Source organism: Pseudonaja textilis, chromosome 3 (assembly GCF_049901715.1).
Source record: "Pseudonaja textilis isolate UNSWEBS1 chromosome 3, rPseTex1.2, whole genome shotgun sequence".
NCBI lineage: Eukaryota > Metazoa > Chordata > Lepidosauria > Squamata > Elapidae > Pseudonaja > Pseudonaja textilis.
Genome location: NC_141992.1, coordinates 194,914,469 through 194,932,688, shown reverse-complemented (window position 1 = coordinate 194,932,688; position 18,220 = coordinate 194,914,469). Strand labels below are relative to the sequence as shown.

Sequence of the window (18,220 nt, the reverse complement as noted above, 5' to 3'; positions counted from 1 at the left end):
GGTACTGTGTTTCTCATATAATAAGGCCGGGTCTTATTATTATTATTTTTTTGAGCCCCGAAAAAATGGCTAGGATGTCTTTTGGGGGGTGACTTAATCATGCCCCCCCTTCCATCCTTGGGCGGGCAGGTGGCATGGATGTCGGCCTTGGGGTGCCCGCTACAGCTGCTTCCTCTTGGAGTGTCGCCGCCCTGTTTAGAGCGTTGCCGCTGTGTTTGGAGCTGCCGCTACTGCCGGCAGCTCCCAACACGGCAGCGACGCTCCAAACAAGAGGATACTCCAGGAGGAAGCAGCAGCAGCGGGTGCCCTGCCGAGGCCGACATCCACGCCGGCGCCTGCCCGCCCGTGACCCAGCCTGCAGGCAGCACCATACCCAGGTCTGCAGCAAAGGTACTTGGTGGGAGTAGGGAGCTCTCTGTGCTCCACCATGATGGGCCGTTAGGAGCGGCTGGTGGCGAGGTATGGCTGCCCGCAGGGCACTCTTAATGGTAAGGCCCTCCCTGCCGTTCCCCTCCATTTCACATGTTTTAAAATAGGCCTAAGTTTGAGGGTAGGGGCTTAATTTCATTTTATGCCTATAAAACATGCTGGGACTTCCTATGGGGAGGCGTATTGTTGGAGAAACACGGTAGAACATTACAAATTCACCCCCTGCACCCCTCATTGTATCACATGCTGTTCTGACCCAAACCTGCTTCCCTTCGAGCAGCCCTGTGCTGTGCGCACGTGTGCTGGGCACAGGCTCCTCGGGGGCCTCTTCATCACTGCCGCCAACCTCCACAATCTCCAAATGCAGCACTCCACTCCCTGATGGTCCTGGCCCCATCCCTGCATCACACGCAGGCCCCTCATCTGAGTCCTCGCTCTCCGAGGCCTCAGCCATCCACACCTGCTGCCGGCGAACCAAAACACCTGCCCCAATCATCATCCATCCCAACTTGAGACGTCCCCTCAACCACTCCTCAGCCAGGTGCAGAAATAACATGACCTTGACTTAGAAGAAGAATGCTATTATGTTTAACCACATACGTTGCAAGAAATTCCTCCCTCCCATTTTCCCAGGCTCAAGAATGCGGCAGTGTGTGAAAGCGTCTCGTGCTAATATGGCTTCCAGAGCTGACAGGCTTCCTGTGCCCCCTTGAAAAAATATCACATCCTGAAAAATACAATAAACAAAACACAACAAGGGGTTAGCACATTTGCATCAAGCTACTTAACCCGCTCTTCCCCCTTCAAGGGGGCCCTGGAGCACTCTGGTGCTAATATGTTGACAGTCATAAGTGTGACAAACGGTCATAAGTCCCTTTTTTCAGTGCTGTTGTAACATCGAACAGTCACTAAATGAACTTTGTAAGTCAAGGACTGTGGTTATTTTTAATCTCTTATAACCTCTTATAACCTCAGTTGGCTGTTTTAACTTCAGTTGGTTGTTTTTGTGATTGGCCAGGGTGCATTCACCCTTACTTACACAATCCAATTGAACAGAGGTAGTCTTCGGTCCTCCCCTTTATGGCCGTAAATCATGATGGTCGTACAGCAGGTCATTCAACACGACTGTCCTGATTTTATGATCTTCTTTCCAGTGGCCATTAAGCAAACATTAAGGGAACAATTGCTGTCGTTAAGCAAACCCTTGGTTTGCCACGGGGCAGGTTTTGCTGAAAACTGGAAGTCACTCCTGGTTTTTGTGGCTCAGAACACGGCTGCAGGACACAGCGAACAACTGTAATTGTACCCTGGTTGTCAGGTGCTGGGGGATAGTCATGGGACCCGGGGGGGGGGGGGAGGGGGGGAGGGAAGGGATGGGGACAACTTTCAACCCTTCGAATCCCGCAAACCCATCAGAACCTTAGTCACTAAGCAACCGGTTGTAAGTTGAGGACTATCTGTGTTACAGAGGCAAGATAGGCAGCCAGAGTGTTTCATGGCTGCTCCTGGGGTCCCTGTGTGTGGACTATAACAGGATAGGCATATTTTTCTGACAACTGTACACATTCATGGTGGCACATTGGTGAGAATGCAGTACTGCAGGCTGCCAGCAGTTTGATCGTGACCGGCTCAAGGTTGACTCAGCCTTCTATCCTTCTGAGGTCGGTAAAATGAGGACCTAGATTGTTGGGGGTGAGGGGGTGAGATGCTGACTCTGTAAACCATGTAGAGAGGGCTGTAAAGCACTGTGAAGGGGTATATAAGTCTTAAGGGCTATTGCTGTTGTGCACTCAATGCTCTCAGCACGCTGGGCTATGCGGTTCGGAAGCAAGTTTTCCCCGAAGGAAAATAATGTTAGCATCGGTGGCACTTCAAGCAGAGTCATTTGGGGCTCCTGCTGCTCATTGAATTGTTGTCCTGCCAATGCTGGGGTTGATTTCCCTCTTAAACAGTAGAAGCCAGAAATGTTTCCCCATCAGCAGCCAAAACCAGAAAGGGAACATTTTAAAAGCCTGAAGATGCTCAGCGTATTTCCTTAAATCTTAATTTCCATTCTCTCCTTACGGAGAGGAGGGGGAAGGCATTGACTTAAGTCAGCACATAAATAGAAATACTGAGTTCGTTTCAGGCTTCAAAGGAAGTTAGAGTCGATTTGAGGGCGGGGTGTATTGTCTCCTATTGGTTGCATGGTGTTTGGTTTTGTTTTTAAACCTGGTACAGGTCAACCTTCACTGGAGTGTATCTTACTTCCAAAATATATATATATTTATTTTTAATTCTATAAAATACAAAGAAGAGAAGAAAAAGGTAGGAAATGAAGGGAAGGAAAGGGAGTGGAAAAAAGGATGTGTAGATGCCAAGGGAAAGAGAAAAAAAGAAAGAAAAGGGGTCATCGACTTCCAACTCCTCTTAGCACAGTACATAAACACAGTCCAGCCTCCACGTTTTGCTTTTAGACATGAATACCCAACTAGCCATTCCTATCTATCAAATCTTTCTAATCAACAAAACGTTGGTACTGATCACCATTGCCAAGATCATAGTTTTATATCAGGGTCTGAAGAGTTTCCTTTGATTCTCTCTATCAGTTGTTTCTCAACTTCAAGCAACTTTAAGCGTGGATAGTCCTCGACTTACGACCACAATTGAGCCCCAAATTTTTGTCGTTAAGCCAGACCATTAAGTGAGCTTTCCTCCATTTGACGACCTTTTCTTGCCTCAATTGTTAAGTGAATCATTGCAGTGGATAAGTGAGTAACTCGGTTGTTAAATGAATCCGGCTTCCCCAATTGACTTCGTTTAGCAGGAGATCGCAAAAGGGGATCGCGTGACCCCAGGGGACCTGCTACGGTTATAAGTATGAACCAGTTGCCAATTGTCTTGAGTTTCGATCGCGTGATCATGGGAATGCTGCAAAGGTCATAACTGTGAAAAACGGCCATAAGTCACTTTTTTTCAGTGCTGCTGTAACTTTGAACGGCCACTAAACGAACTGTTGTAAGTCGAGGACCCCCTGTGTGTGGATTTCAACTCCCAGGGAATTGTAGTTCAGGCAGCTTAAGAGTTGCCGAGGTCGAGAAACATTGCTTTGCATTAAAGATAGCACAAATGAATTGTCCGTCATCTTATCAGTGGTGTGTGTGTGTGTGTGTGTGTGTGTGTGTGTGTGTGTGTGTGTTACTATCACTGCCCTCACTATTTCTTTGCAGAGTTGTATTTTCAAACATTCCCACCCACATACGCTTCAGCGCCCATCCCAGATTTACTAAGGAAACATCATCAGCAACAAAACGGACGGGTTTTTTTTTAATGGTAACGTTGGGTTTTATGATTCTTATTTTTTGCTTTCGAATAAAATACTGAGAGCGTTTGCACCAAGACAAATTTCTTGTGTGCCCAATCACACTTGGCCAATAAAATAATTCTGACTCTAATTCTAAAAAAAAGAGAACTGATTTCCCTCCGTTGTGCATTTTTTCCCACTACGTGAAGGAAAAGCGACATGGAATGCAGTAGAACTGTCCAGTTTTTCTTTGTGGAAAGGGGCGGGTTATTGCTAATTATATCTTGTGCGTCCCCAGAGAATGCAGCCAACGGAGGCCTGTGAATAGTTCAGTTTTACGGCATTTGCACAGAAGTCACTGCTGTTGGAGGTTCTGCTGGTGTGCAGTTACCTTTGTGTAACAAAGCCTTCTTACCCAACTGGAGACTGCACATGGAGGCTCTTCAATAGATATATTATGCCTGCAGGTTAGGCGCTGTTTACATAATGCCATGAGAAGCAAAAAATTATGACACAATGCCAGAGTTTTTGAGGAAATGGGTGGTTGTTCATTTTAGTGCTTCTAGTGGTTCTGTGCATGTTCAGTGCCTTGCTTGGAAAACATGCACACACTAGCACGGTGGCTCAATGGTTAAAAAACTGGGCTTGTTGGCTGGAAAGTTCGAGACCTGAGCACCCTGTGACGGGGTGAGCTCCCATCCTCACCTCAGCCCCAACAGCATGCAAATGTGAGGAGATAAATAGTTATCACTTTGGTGAGAAAGTAACGGGGCTCTGTGACATCATGCTGGTCATGTGACCACGGAAATGTCTTCGGACGGCGTTGCCTCAGTGGTCTTCAAACAGAAATAGGCACCGTCCCCTAGAGTCGGCAATGACTAGCGGAGTAAAATCCACGGGGACTCCTTTTTTTAATGTATGCATATACTGTGTGTGTGTGTGTGTGTGTGTGTGTATAATTAGTGTGGTATATCAGTGATTGTAGATGCCATACTTAAGCTTTATAACGGGACATTCTTAGAGAGAATGGTTCCTTACACACACAAATGCTTTCCAAATCTTGCTGGGAATGTCAAACTTTATTTTATGAAATAATAATTCATTTTATTCTGATACTTTCTTCTGTAAACCTTTGTATTCTTTTTTTTCTTCTTCTGCACTTTGCTGCTCATGGAGCTTTTAAGATTTTCTGTTACTTCATTAAAAATATATGCGCATGCTGTTCCTCGGGCTAAAAACTTCAAATTTAAAAGAGCGTAGAAACGATACTGCAAGATAACACACAATTAACAAGAGGCGCTGGTAGTCGAGGAAGCCTACACACACAAAAAGATTATTTTTTAAAAAGTTAACAAGATAGATGGCAGTGCTAGGGCTGCAATGCAGAGAAATTTATTCATTTGATTGGAAAGCTAAATACAACGTAACCTTGAAGTCTACCTCAAGATGGGAAGAGACCTCCATCTGCAAATAGTTCTCCCCTTTGTCTAATTTCTGTAGAGATTCTCAGTCATCCAGGTCATGGTTGTTCCAAAAATGCTTTTTCAGGAGGCAACTGGACTTCCTCGTTTTTCTTTTTCTTTTGAATGCAAATCGAAACGTCTTCATAAGAAAAAACAAATTCCAGTTGCCTCCTGAAAAAGCACTTTTGGGACTTTGTCTAATTTGTGTAGGAGAGGACCACCTTGGAGGCATCTGCCCATCTTCTAAATGTTGCCATCACACAATAAATAGCTCCTTTGTAAATAGATTGGAGGATTCCGCCACTAAAATTTATGCATGAGGTTCAGCAGATATCTCTACCTTCAGTTGTCTGTTCTATCTCCTCTGCTAAATGATGGAAGCCGTCTACTTTAGCTCAAACTCAAGATGCCCCGTTAATTCATGATCCTGCACTTCAGAAATCTTCAATTTGTAATAGATCTTTTTGAATTCTGAGTTAATCCCTTCCACATTGGATAGATGGAAGATGAAAAAAAAAAAAAAATTCCTTGGCATTCTCAGATCAAAAGGCTCTTTCCGGTCTTTCGTATATTGGTTTCTGGACTTCATTCTACTGAGCCACTTGAATTTGGCTGGATGTCTCTGTCTTGGTCTTGATAGCAACAGAATGACTTAAATCAATTTTATTATCCCAGAAGGTTTTCTTTTTTAAAAAATATTATCTGCATTCATCTGATGAACTGGGTGCACTCCTATCGTTGTAGGGTGGTAAGGAAAGAGGTGGTGAACATATGAAGGTGGTTTTGTTTACTAGGAGTTATGGAAACATTTAAAAAAATTGTAGTAAATGCTTAAAAGCAGAACCAGGAAGAAAAGCAAAACAAAGGAAGTACAAGCTATAAAAAAAAATGAAATGCCAAAGTAGATTGGAACTGCATTTTAAAGTATTTTGAATAATTTAGGACTTAAGAACCATTGTAACAATCAAGTTAGTATCAGGGAGTAAATTAGTACAATATGAATTGTAAATCAGAATGAGAGCCAATCAAGGTTTCTATGTCACCTAAAAATTACATCTGTATCTAACAGATCAAACGAAAAGCCAACACTGTATGTAAAAATCCGAACTTTGTATGTATTACAAGTCTATATGTAGAATTACAGTCGATAAATGGCTTCCAAGTTGAATTAAATTCTGTTTCAGGGTTTTTCTTTTTCAAATTTTATTTTTGACAAGTGACGCATAATCCTACAACTTATTTTGGCATTCTATTAAAGAGGGAATTATGTGTGATTTCCAGTAAAAGACTTAAAGTATCCTGGCAACGGTCATCATAAACAAAGCCAACTTGGTATATTTTGTAGTGATGTATGGTTTTGGTGCTGTTTAACTGAAAGACATCTGCTAAGAAAGCGAATTCAGCCTTAAGATTTATTTCGTTCTAAAATAAATTGTCTTCCAGAATGGTTGAGCTTTACAACATTGTCCCCAGATACTAAGAAAAACCCACAGACTTTTGCAAGCTACTTGGGTCATTGAGAATTAGATGCATAAAAGCTTTATTGTTATTATATTACATTTACAAAAGTTTCTAGAAAATGAATAATCCATCTTGTTAACCATCAGGGGAGTAATAGTTTGGTGTAAAAAATCTTGATAAATTTAATATTTATCTTCCACCCTTCTGTGGTGATAAATTTATTATTTATTTTCCAGCAATATCTCTCATTGTTACGCATTAATTATTCTGTTTTAATGGTGCATCCATTCAAAAACCGCATTAGCAGACCGTAGCTCTTCCATCACTATTTCTTGAAGTCGAAAAGCTTGTGAAAATTGAAACCTGCGTCTAAATCCGTTCTGAGCCATGCAAGCTGAAATGGGTGACTTTGGCCTCATCACTCTCAACCCACGGAGGAGTTGTTGGAGACGATCCCAATAATACGAAGGGAAATCCCATGGAAGCTACTACGTTCAGCTCCCAGAGCAAAGATCGGAAATAAACCTTGAGGCACGGACTGTATTGACTGAGCGTCTGGTGGCAACCCCACCAACTATGGCTGGTCCCACTCCTGCTGGAGGAGCTTTGCACACAAACAGACTGATACGCTTTCAAGCTTCCTTGTAGAGAAGGAATCCCCAATCTTGGCAACTTCACAACTTGTGGACTTCGATTCCCAGAATTCCTCAGCCAGAATGTCATAGAAATGTCAAGGTTGGCAACTCCTGTTGCAAAGGACTGGGGAGCCATTTTGAATGTCTGGCAAATCAGTCATTTATGAACAGATAAACAAGAGATAAGAGTATCCCCAAAGTGCTTTTTCAGGAAGCAACTGGGCTTTCTTGTATTTTTCTTTTGAAGTGGTTTCACTTCTTCTCCAAGAAGCTTCTTCAGCTCTGACAGGATGGTGGGGAATGGAAGGATTTACTCCAGCTGGTCATTTGCATTCTTTTAGAGCGAGGGTCTTCAAACTTGGACAGTTTAAGACTTGTGGATTTTAACTCCCAGAATTCCTGAGCTAACTTGACTGGAGGAGGAATTCTGGGAGTTGAAGTCCACAAGTCTTAAAGCTGTCAAGTTTGAAGACCCCTGTTTTAGAGGGTCGTTGAGGCCACTTGGAGATTTACGTGTGTCCTCAGGGTCACCTGAGTTGTGCTTCTGGTTCCTATAGTCTTGCAATTTTTTCCCCTCGGAAGTCAATTCCTATTCCCACACTATTCCAAGGGTGTTCATCCCAAATTGTATAGCTAAAAGTCTGGAGATTTTCAGTCATCCAAAGGAAAAGCACCTCCATGACCTGGAAGACTGAGAATCTCTACAGACTTTAAGAGATAGAGTAAATTCTCTCTATGGGTGCTGAACAGGAAGTAGTTCCTGGTTCGTTTGTTTTCCTGCATAAGCAGCCTAGACAGTAGATTGAACGGTAAGCAAAATATATGACTAAAAACCAAATGGAGCTGTGTGGTTGAATCAGGAATTAGGTTGGGCCCATGTGGTTCCAAATTCAGAAAAAAAAATACAATTTAATACAAGAAATAAAGTAGACATGCTCAACCGGTTCTTCTTGATACTTTTAATTTGCACTTAAATTGGGCCAATCTTCTTCAACAAAGACTTCTAACAATATGAGACCTATTTTTGTTACAACATACCTTTTGATGGGTGATGGCTTCGTTTCAGTGGTTCTATAAAGTGTCGCCTCAAAACACACACCCATCCCCCTCCTCCTCTGATCGTTTGAGTGTCAAGTCTGCAAACAGAATAGCCAGCAGAGAAAAGCCAGCCGCTGGGATAAATATCTAGAGATAATGGTAATTTGTAACAAGCTGGGTGTGATACCGATATTCTTTGGATGGTAAGGTGGTTTTTAAAATGATGACCCAGATGTTTAAGGATTTGCAGAAAGGTGGGTAGGTAGATTTGGATGGATATGTATAGTTTGATAGCTCTGTATAGATTTGTCTAGATAGATTGATATTAGATTTAGATTGATAAGAGTTGTACAATGAATGGATACATTTATGTAGATAGGTTTAGATTGATAGATTTGTATAGACCAGGGGTGTCCAACCTTGGCAACTTTAAGACTTGTGGACTTCAACTCCCAGAATTCCTCAGCCAGTCCACAAGTCTTAAAGTTGCCAAGGTTGGACACCCCTGGTATAGAAAGATTTGTGTAGGATGGATGGAGATAGAATAGAATAGAATAGAATAGAATAGAATAGAATAGAATAGAATAGAATAGAATAGATAGATAGATAGATAGATAGATAGATAGATAGATAGATAGATAGATAGATAGATCCATTATATATAGAGAGAGAAATGTTGGTGACAGACAGATAGATAGAATCAACTATCAGAACTCTTACTTTTCTTGGTTTGGAAAAGTTTTTTTTTTTAAAGTTTTGTTTTGCATATTATTCTATTCAGTATCAGAAGATGGGTATGGCCCCTAAGACTTCAGGGTGTACTCATGAACACAACCCTTCCTTTTTCAATGTTGAAGTTCCAAGAAGGCTGTCCCTCTCTTGTCTTCTCCAAAGAGTTAATAACGAGACTTCCCTCCCTCCCTTCCTCCTCCTCTCCTAACACAGGGCAGCGTTGGGCGCAGACAGCCTTCCTCCTCACGTTCCCGCTCTCTGAGCTTTGAGAGAGCCTGAGCAATTGGCCCCGTTTGGGAAGCCCAAACGGAGCCAAGTACATTTAAGCCTTCCTCAAGCAGGAAACGGGAATTAATGCGCTGCGTTTCTCATCCTGTGGTTGAAACTTCTGCTGCTGGGAAGAAGCGGCAGCTGTGCGGAGCTGCTCCTGCCGCCGCCGCCGCCGCTGCTTGCTCTTCCTCCTCCTGAGAGAATTTAAAATGCAGGTTTTCCAATGTTGTCTTGGGGAAATGGTACTCTCAATATTTATCTCAAAGCCTTTATTATGTGCAAGCAAACAGTGGGTAGATAGAAAGGTGGCGGTTGGGTTTTTTTTTGTTTTTGATGGGGTGGAAGTCTTGAGAAGGTTCGGTGGCTGCGTTTTTGCAAAAGCCGGTTGGTGTGTGTGTGTGTGTGTGTGTGTGTGTGCGGGAAACACATTGAAAGAAGAAAGAAGAGGAATGCAATAACATTTCTCTTACTCAAAGCCTCCTTCTCCCCACCCTTCCTCCCCCTTAGCAGCATTTCCTTTGCTTCTGCTCACGGTTCTAATTCCTCTGCTCTCTGGCTGGGCCCCGCTCTCGTGACACCCCTGATCCAAAACCACGTTTCTTTTCTCTTCCTTCAGAAACCCGACGTGAGGCTGTCCAGGGGGAGCATTGATCGAGAGGACGGAAGTCTCCAGGGCCCGGTAAGCACACATGTCCCCCACCTGTCGAACAAAATGCTGCTTTGGATTTTCTGTCTCACTTTTACCGTCTTATTAATTTATAATATGACTGACAAAAAGAATACAAACTGAATGAGAAACTGCTGGTGAGCTTCTACGGCTTCACCATTGAGAGTATCTTAACTTCCTGCGCCTCTGTATGGTTTGCCAATTGCACAGGGGCAGATAGGACAGCACTCCAGAGGGTTAATGTCATTGCCCAGAGGATCATGGGTTGCCCTCTCCTCTCTTTGGAAGAGCTTCATAGCCCTCGCCGCCTTAAGAAAGCTCAAAACATTCTCAAAGATCCATTTCATCCTGGGAACTCTTTTTTTTGAACTATTACCATCTGGCAGACAGTACAGAATAATAATAAAAACAAGACAAATAGACTGAAAAACAGCTTCTATCCCAGGGCAGTAGCTCTTCTGAATTCTGCAGTATTGGTGTGTTGTCGGGGGTTTTCGGTTCAATGTGTGGAGTGTGAAGGATGTGTGTTTGTGTTTATTTTCATGGTCATGATGTGCACTGAAGATGGTGTTTGATTTTGTTGTATGAGATGCAGTGACAATAAAGTCAAGTAAACTAAACAAAAGCAAATATTAGGGGAATTAGGGAAGGAAAAGGGGAAGTGGGTAGTGGGTAGTGGGGGAAAGGAAGGGAAAAAGAAAGACAAAAAAGGCATCGACTTCTGACTTCTTTGGCGCAGTAAAATAAGGGATTTAACATCTAACTCATTTTTTTTTTACTTTTTTATGATAATAGAAATTAGCCATTTCTATAACAACGAATCTGTCTAATCGGTAAAACCCAAAATCAAAGTTTCATCTTTTTCCACCTCAAGCACAAAGTCCAGAAATGGTTTCCAAGTAGAAATGAATATATTTGTGGTTTTTTTTTTCTTTTATTTATTTGTTTGTTTGTTTATTTATTCGATTTGTCAATCACTTACAAGATAATAGGTATAAGTACGTACGTAGTTATGAATACATGAAATGGATACATATAAGAAAAATAAAAAGAAAAAATAGGACAGGGACGGTAGGCACGTTGGTGCGCTTATGCACGCCCCCTACAGACCTCTTAGGAAAGAGGTGAGGTCAATAGTAGACAGTCTAAGGTTAAAGTTTTTGGGGTTTGGGGAAGAAACCACGGAGTCAGGTAGAGCATAGCTGGCTGGAGAATTCTGGGAGTTGGAAGTCCACAAGCCTTAAAGTTGCCAAGTTTGGAGACCTCTGTCTTAAATGGAGGCCCTACACCAGTTGCAAATACAAGACAAAGAAAATAAGGAATGGTGCCCAAGATCTTCAGCTAAATTGTTTAGGGTTGGGGAAACTTCAGGATTGGTTCACAATTGAAACAGGATCTGCACTCTCCATGTTAAAGAGATCTCTGGAGAAATTTGAAAAGATGGTAGGTAGGTATGCTTGTGTAAGAAATGTGTGAAACCTTTTGAATGTTCTTTTCAGAACGGCTTCCTTTTTTTTTTTTTAATATCCTTTAGGTGATGCCTTTCCTATTTTGTAAAGCTTTGGGGTTGTTTTATCTTTGTAACTGCTAGTTCAAATGATCTAGCGTTACTATTTAAAACAGGGGATCCTCAAACTTGGCTACTTGACGACTTGTGGACTTCAACTCCCAGAATTCTGGGGGCTGAAAGTCCACAAGTCTTAAAAGTTGCCAAGTTTGGAGACCTCTGGCTTAAATGGAGGGCCTACACCAGTTCCAGAGGACAAGGCTCTCCAGAAACTGAAGTCCAAAAGGGAATTTAGTTGTAAAACACGGGGCAGAAACCTACACAAAGGTGCCAGAAGCGTATAGGTGGCTTCATTCGAGGCTAAAGCCTGTTCAAAAACTGGAAGCAAAATGAGATGCTTTAGGTCGACCAGTCCCAAGAATTACTGGTTTAAAAAAAAACAGTGATTTTTTCTCTCTCTCTTTATCAATGTGTACGAGAGAGGAAGAAGGAAGCAGAGGGCAAAACGCAAAGAGAGTTGGAAGCAGAATATATAACATTGCCAGGAACTCTTGTAAAACTTGGTGAATAAAAGCACAACAGTGGTGCAAGAAAAGGAACGGTTTGCCTGATTCCATCCTCCTTCGTGATACGGTTTTCTGAATTTTTTGCAGTGGCATTTGCACACGTTGTTGCTGTGATTCATCACGTCCCACCTTTTCTTGGAAAGTTTGAAGTGTGATAGTTGGGGAGGCCCCTAGTTTTATCACTGTCACAGCCATCACGCTGGTTCTGATGCTGCTTGTGGCCCTGTTTAATTCTTGGGAAAGTATTCCTGTGAACCTTTATGGAAAGTGCACCTGCGAGTTTAGTTTATTTTTTTACTCCCGTTCATGGTTCAAAATGCTGAGAGAGCTGAGCTAAGATGTGCGACTTGATTCAGGAGCGAAATACTTCCTCAACCATTATCTCTAGATTGTCACTTTCAAACTTCGATTTATTTTTTCATCCCTCCTGTGGGTATTTCCTCTGTTCCATTGTGGGTTTTTTTTTTAAGTCCACATATACTCTTGAGAATTAATTGTAAGAGCGCTGTTAGATCAGCTAAGCAGCTAGTTAGAGCATGTTGAACAAATCAGCGCAATGAATTATTTTTCATCAACCATGGAAGCCGTTTGTTCAGGCAATTTATAACTTGGCCTTTATTTGGAACATTTATTCGTTTGTTTATATTTTATTTGAGACCCCGTTTCTAAAAATGCGAATATCCAAATTCCTTAGTACTTTGCTCTGACAAATTCGAGACTCTAGATTTAAGGATATGTTTTCTGCTTGGCAGATTGCTTTATTTTTGATATCAAAAGCCCTAATGCTGATTTTGTGTAGCCTTGCTTTTCCCAACAATTAAATTAGTAAAGGCAAAAAAATTAACTCTGCTAATATGCTTTTTATAAAGGCGAAGGGCAAGCATGTTTTCCCACGAATTAAACCATTATCAGTACTCATAAGTGTCATTCTCCTTGTTGATCAGTAATAGAACAATTTTTTATTTGGTTTGGCAACATGTTTTAAAAATCCCAATGATGCTTTTTTTTTTTTCCCAAAAAGGCAACTGGACTTTCTTAGGTTTTTTTTGAAGAAGTTTCGCTTCTCACCCAAGAAACGTCTTTAAAAACAGATTATTGAGAATCACCACAGGCATGCTTTAAGCATATGATAAGATTTCAGTTCAGCTATAAAGCATTAAAGATAAATAATCCTGGGCTTGTTTGTTTACTTCTGTTTTGTTCAACGACTGAGCAGTAATTACTATGAAAAATCTGTTAAACAATATGGTAGAAGAGCTTTCCCAACTATGCTTTACCTATAATTCATCTTAAAGTCTTCGGAATTTTGGGGTGGAGGTCGTTATAAATGTCATTTTGTTTGAGTAATGATAGCCAGAATATATAAAGACAACACAGATAGGTTATGACATGAAAGAACTGGTTGTCTCTTATGAAAAAAAAGAGAAATAAAAGTATAAATGAAGTATAAAAACTTAATTGTTTTACTCTGAAATTGAAGAACAACAGGAGGAGGCAAATATGTTGAAAAAGCTGGATATTTGTTGTAGGGTATTTAGTTGGAAGGGGGTTGGATTGGTCACAAACTTTTTGCATGGTTAATTATATTAATTTTAATTTTTTGCAGGCTTCTAACCAGCACATTTATCAGCCTGTGGGCAAACCAGGTAAGTAAGTCACAATGTAAATTTTTAGTTTCTCCCTTTTTCCCTTCCCTTTCCTTTTTGGGAAAATGAATCTGAAGTTGTGGTGAAAAGATATAGTGAGTTTATTTAATGACATTCAGGAGTAACACACAAGTTTTCAAGTCTTCCATCTCCAGCCAGCACTGATTTGAGGACTCAGGTCTTCCTTTCCTTTCCTTTCCTTTCCTTTCCTTTCCTTTCCTTTCCTTTCCTTTCCTTTCCTTTCCTTTCCTTTCCTTTCCTTTCCTTTCCTTTCCTTTCTTTCTTTCTTTCTTTCTTTCTTTCTTCTTTCCTTCCTTCCTTCCTTCCTTCCTTCCTTCCTTCCTTCCTTCCTTCCTTCCTTCCTTCCTTCCTTCCTTCCTTCCTTCTCTCTTTCCCTTTCCCTCCCTCTCTTTCTCCCTCCCTCTCTCCTTCCCTCTCCCTCCTCTCTGTCCATTTCGCTAACCACAACTCTTCAAAGGGCATTTTAATAAAATATTAAGTCTCTACATGTCTTTAACTTTGGAGATGTTAAAAAAAATCCAAGAGGCTCAGGGACAAGATACTAACGGTCTAAGCGAGTTGGTGGATAAGTATCAAAGGAATTCAAGGTGGGCCGGACTTAGATCTCTTGTGGGCGCAAAGGGACTCAAGACTGATGATGTGTTTGACCCCTCCTCCCTTGGTTTCCACCTGGTCATCTCCTGCAATCTCGGCTTTATCAGACCCAACGTCTTTTCTTCCTAGATCATGCTGCCCCACCCAAAAAGCCACCACGCCCTGGAGCTCCTAGCCACTTGGGCAGCCTTGCCAGCCTCAACAGCCCCGTGGACAGCTACAACGAAGGGGTTAAGGTACAGCACCGCTTGGAAGACTTGTCCGTTAGTCATCCAGTTGGATGGATCTGTTATTGGTGTCGAAGAGGGTTTCTCAACCTCAACTTTCAGATAGGTGGCCTCCCAACCCCCCAATTCCCCAAAACTAAAACCTATTATGTTAGGGACAGATACTTAAAAACATTTGGAGCCATAAAATGGTGGTTACGTTGGCATCACCATTAGGAGACCCCAAGCGCCAAGTGTGCTGCTTTGTATAATCCCATCCACCCAGGAACACTTCTTGCTCATCCAGCTGTTCCAACCTTTCAGCTGGGTTTTCCCCAAACTTAACCTTGGAGGGCTGAAGGACCTCTTCTAGGGCTACCCCACCCCCAGCTGAAAGGAAAGAAGCCATGTTGCTTTTCCAGTCATGGCTTGGAAATGGTTGGGACTAAAACTCCCCCAATCTTCTTCCTCGCCCAGCCCCAACTAGGAACTTGCTGCCGCTACCCCATGACGCTTGCCTGGCTCTTTGCGCTAGCCACAAACTTACTCCTTTCAGTGAGATTTTCCCAAGGCTGCCATCCCGCTTCTTATCTCTGCCTGGTTATGACTAAAATGACCACAGCAGGTCACATCTTCTAACTCAGCTGCAATTAACCAGTTTTTCTTTTTTTAATTGCCTACCCTTTGAAACTGTTCTGGAAATGATTCCTTAGGGCAGGGGTCTCCAACTTTTTTGGCACCCGGGACTGGTTTTGTGAAAGACAATATTTTCCACAGGATGGATCCTCTTCCTCCCTCTCTCCCTCCCTGGAAAATCCTACCCCCTTCTAGCACTGATGATGTTACCTAGTTGGGTATTGAAACATCTGCATGAAAATAAGCTCAGACAGCACCGAGGACCCCACTATTCAGTCAGCTACCAACCTTCTTGTCTCTCTATAGAGATAAGCATGAGTGCAACATTTAGATTGGGGCACTGCAGCAGGTTGGCTTCCTAAAGACTGGAATTTAAAATGGAATTTTTAAAAAAAACCTCTTTAAGTTTATTTTCTCAACAAAAATAAGCTTCTGACTCCAGCACCCTAGTCTTTCCCAAGAGTTCTGTTCTCAATGAGGGCTGAAAATAGAAATTCTCATTAAGCGAAATCTATTTCAGAGCTTCCAGGGGTGGGGAGGGCAGCTCTAAAGGAGGGCCCAGTTTATTCCCATCTGTGGAATTCAGTGAAACAATTGATAAGAAAATCGGTAAAAAATAAAATAAAAATAGGGCTGAGCCATTTTCTCTTTCTAAATCAGGGATGTCCAATCTTGGCATTTTGGTTTGTGGACCTCAACTCCCAGAATTCAACTCCCAGAAGAGTTTGGGAGTTGAAGTCCACAAGTGGTCTGACCCAGCTCCCAAACACGGCAAACCGTCTGTAGTTAAACAAATGTTTCCTTTATTAGGAGCGCCAGCAGCCCTGGCAAAAAGTCTCTTTCTCTCTCACCGCAGGCTAACAAGTCTGTCCCGCAGGGAGATGAATAGTTGTCTGCCACTCCTATTCATCTCCCCTTTTATCCCCAGAGCTAGGATGGAGCTCTGCTTGCAGCCGTGGCTCTTCCATCCCAAGGACCGGCTCATTGATTCCCATTGCTCTCCTCTCCTCTGCCTCCTGCGCATCCATGCATCAGGCCCTGGACCCAGCTGTTCCTCCTCTTCCTCATCAGCCACCTCCAGACCTGGGGGCTGTTGACTCTCCATCTGAGGGCTGACGGACGGCCCAGGCTCCGCCTCTCTCTCTCTCTCTCTGCCAGCTCCATTCTCTCTTCCCCCTCGGAGTTCTCACATTGCCTTCATGCTGACCCCGACTCCCACGCCTCCTCCTCCTCCTCCTCTGATTTGGCTGCTGGAGGGGCTGACGGCCGACGGTCCGCAACTAAAGTTGCTAAGCTTGGACATCCTTACTCTGAATGTTCTGAGGCTTTCTTGGTGCTCAGATTAGTCACGTGAAGTGCTATGCACACCAATACCCCTGCCAGTGGGCCGTGGTGGATACGTGGTGACAGTGGCGCCCCGGATGGGGAAGCGGCAGACTGAGTAGCGGATCTGTACAGGGAAATAAGCCCTGCTGGTTTCTCTGCAGAAAGACCAATACTGCAAAGTTTAAGTTGAAACCTAAAAGTTCTTACAGAAGTGGCTTTAATATAAGGCAAGGGTCTCCAAACCTGGCAACTTTTAAGACTTGTGGACTTCAACTGAAGTCCACAAGTTTTAAAGTTGCCAAGTTTGGGGATCCCTGATATAAGGGGATAAAAGCCCCTGGTATAGAATACAAGCCCTCCCTAGTACTCCAGACTATCTCTTCTGGTTTCTGACTGCGAGGCTAAAAAAATGACTCCTTTAAGAGAAGACATGAAATTATGCTGCTTTGTCCTTCTAGTGTTTTATTCCAGCTTTTCCAGGTCCTCCTCCTTGGGAATATCTAAAACCATCTGTTTTAACAGGAAAAAAAAAAAGGATTTTTAAAATCTGCCAAGCTAAACAGAAACTTTTTTTCTTTTGGAATGTTTAGTTCATCAAAAACTGTTGCTGCTAGACCGAAGGCAAAAAAAAATATATCTGCTTCTCATTCTTCCATATTCTTCCACAGAAAGAGGTTCAAAACTTGTAAACGTTATACGGCTTTATTTTTATTTTTATTTTTTTGGAGTTGAATGAATGTGAGACTGGATACACACACAAACACGGAGAATCAAGCAGCTATGTTAAAACCATCTTAAAACCACAGTTTGCCAATAGTCAGAAGGATTCCAGTCTGATCTTTTCAGGTAGATTTTATAGGTAGTCCTTGACTTATAACCACAATTTGACTCCAACATGTCCGTGGTTAAGTGAGACATTTTGTCAGGGTTCCGAGTAACATATCCATAGCAAACAAAACTCTATGAGGCAGGTGATTTCCTCAAAGAATAGGTTTATTGGATAGGTCATATTGGCACAGGCTAGTGGAAAACCGACTCTGAATATTCCCGTGGTTTTCCACCTAATTAAAAGGGAAAATTTGTCACTTCCTCAAAACAATCAGTCACCCGGTCCAATCAGGGTGTGGTCCAGTTGCTAAGTGATTCCAGTCCCCTCCTTCCAAGCACCTGCAGGAATGTCCTTGGTTCCCACGAGAAAAATTATTTTGCTTTGGCTGCAACACCCCCTAGTATCTCTATTCCCTCTGTTCTCTGGTGTGTCAAGCACTGAAGTCTCAAACTGGCCTCAGTCAGGCCAGCTTCAGGGTTGGACCATTTGTTAAGTGAGTTTTGTCCCATTTTTCTTGCCACAGTCATTAAGTGAATCACCGCAGTGGACAAGTTAGTAACCTGGTTGTGAAAGTGAGCCTGGCTTTCCCCATTGGCTTGGCTTGTCCAAAGTTGGCAAAAGGAGAGATTCAACCTGGAAATAAGGAGAAACTTTCTGATAGTGAGAACAATCAACCAATGGAACAGAAGTTGCCTTCAGAAGTTGTGGGAGCGCCATCAGTTGAGACTTTCAAGAAGAGATTGGACTGCCATTTGTCAGAAATGGTGTAGGGTCTCCCGCTTGGATGGTGGGTTGGACTAGATGACCTACAAGGTCCCTTCCAACTCTGATTATCTGTTATCTGACCTTGGAACAAAGCAAAGGTCAAAAATGTGAGTCAGTGTGCCAAGCCTCTGAGTTTTAATCACACG

At 42.6% G+C, this 18,220-nt stretch overlaps 1 protein-coding gene across 24 annotated transcripts in view; it reads left to right on the top strand.

The window, feature by feature from the left end:
• Window positions 1-18,220, top strand: part of PTK2 (protein tyrosine kinase 2) — a 210,428-nt gene that overhangs the window by 183,034 nt on the left and 9,174 nt on the right. For all 24 annotated transcript variants that reach the window (XM_087931786.1, XM_087931783.1, XM_087931779.1 and 21 more), the window contains 3 exons: window positions 9,928-9,990; window positions 13,658-13,697; window positions 14,442-14,548. In XM_087931786.1, the coding sequence (XP_087787912.1) occupies window positions 9,928-9,990; window positions 13,658-13,697; window positions 14,442-14,548 (210 nt within the window). The remainder of the gene's footprint in view (window positions 1-9,927; window positions 9,991-13,657; window positions 13,698-14,441; window positions 14,549-18,220) is intronic.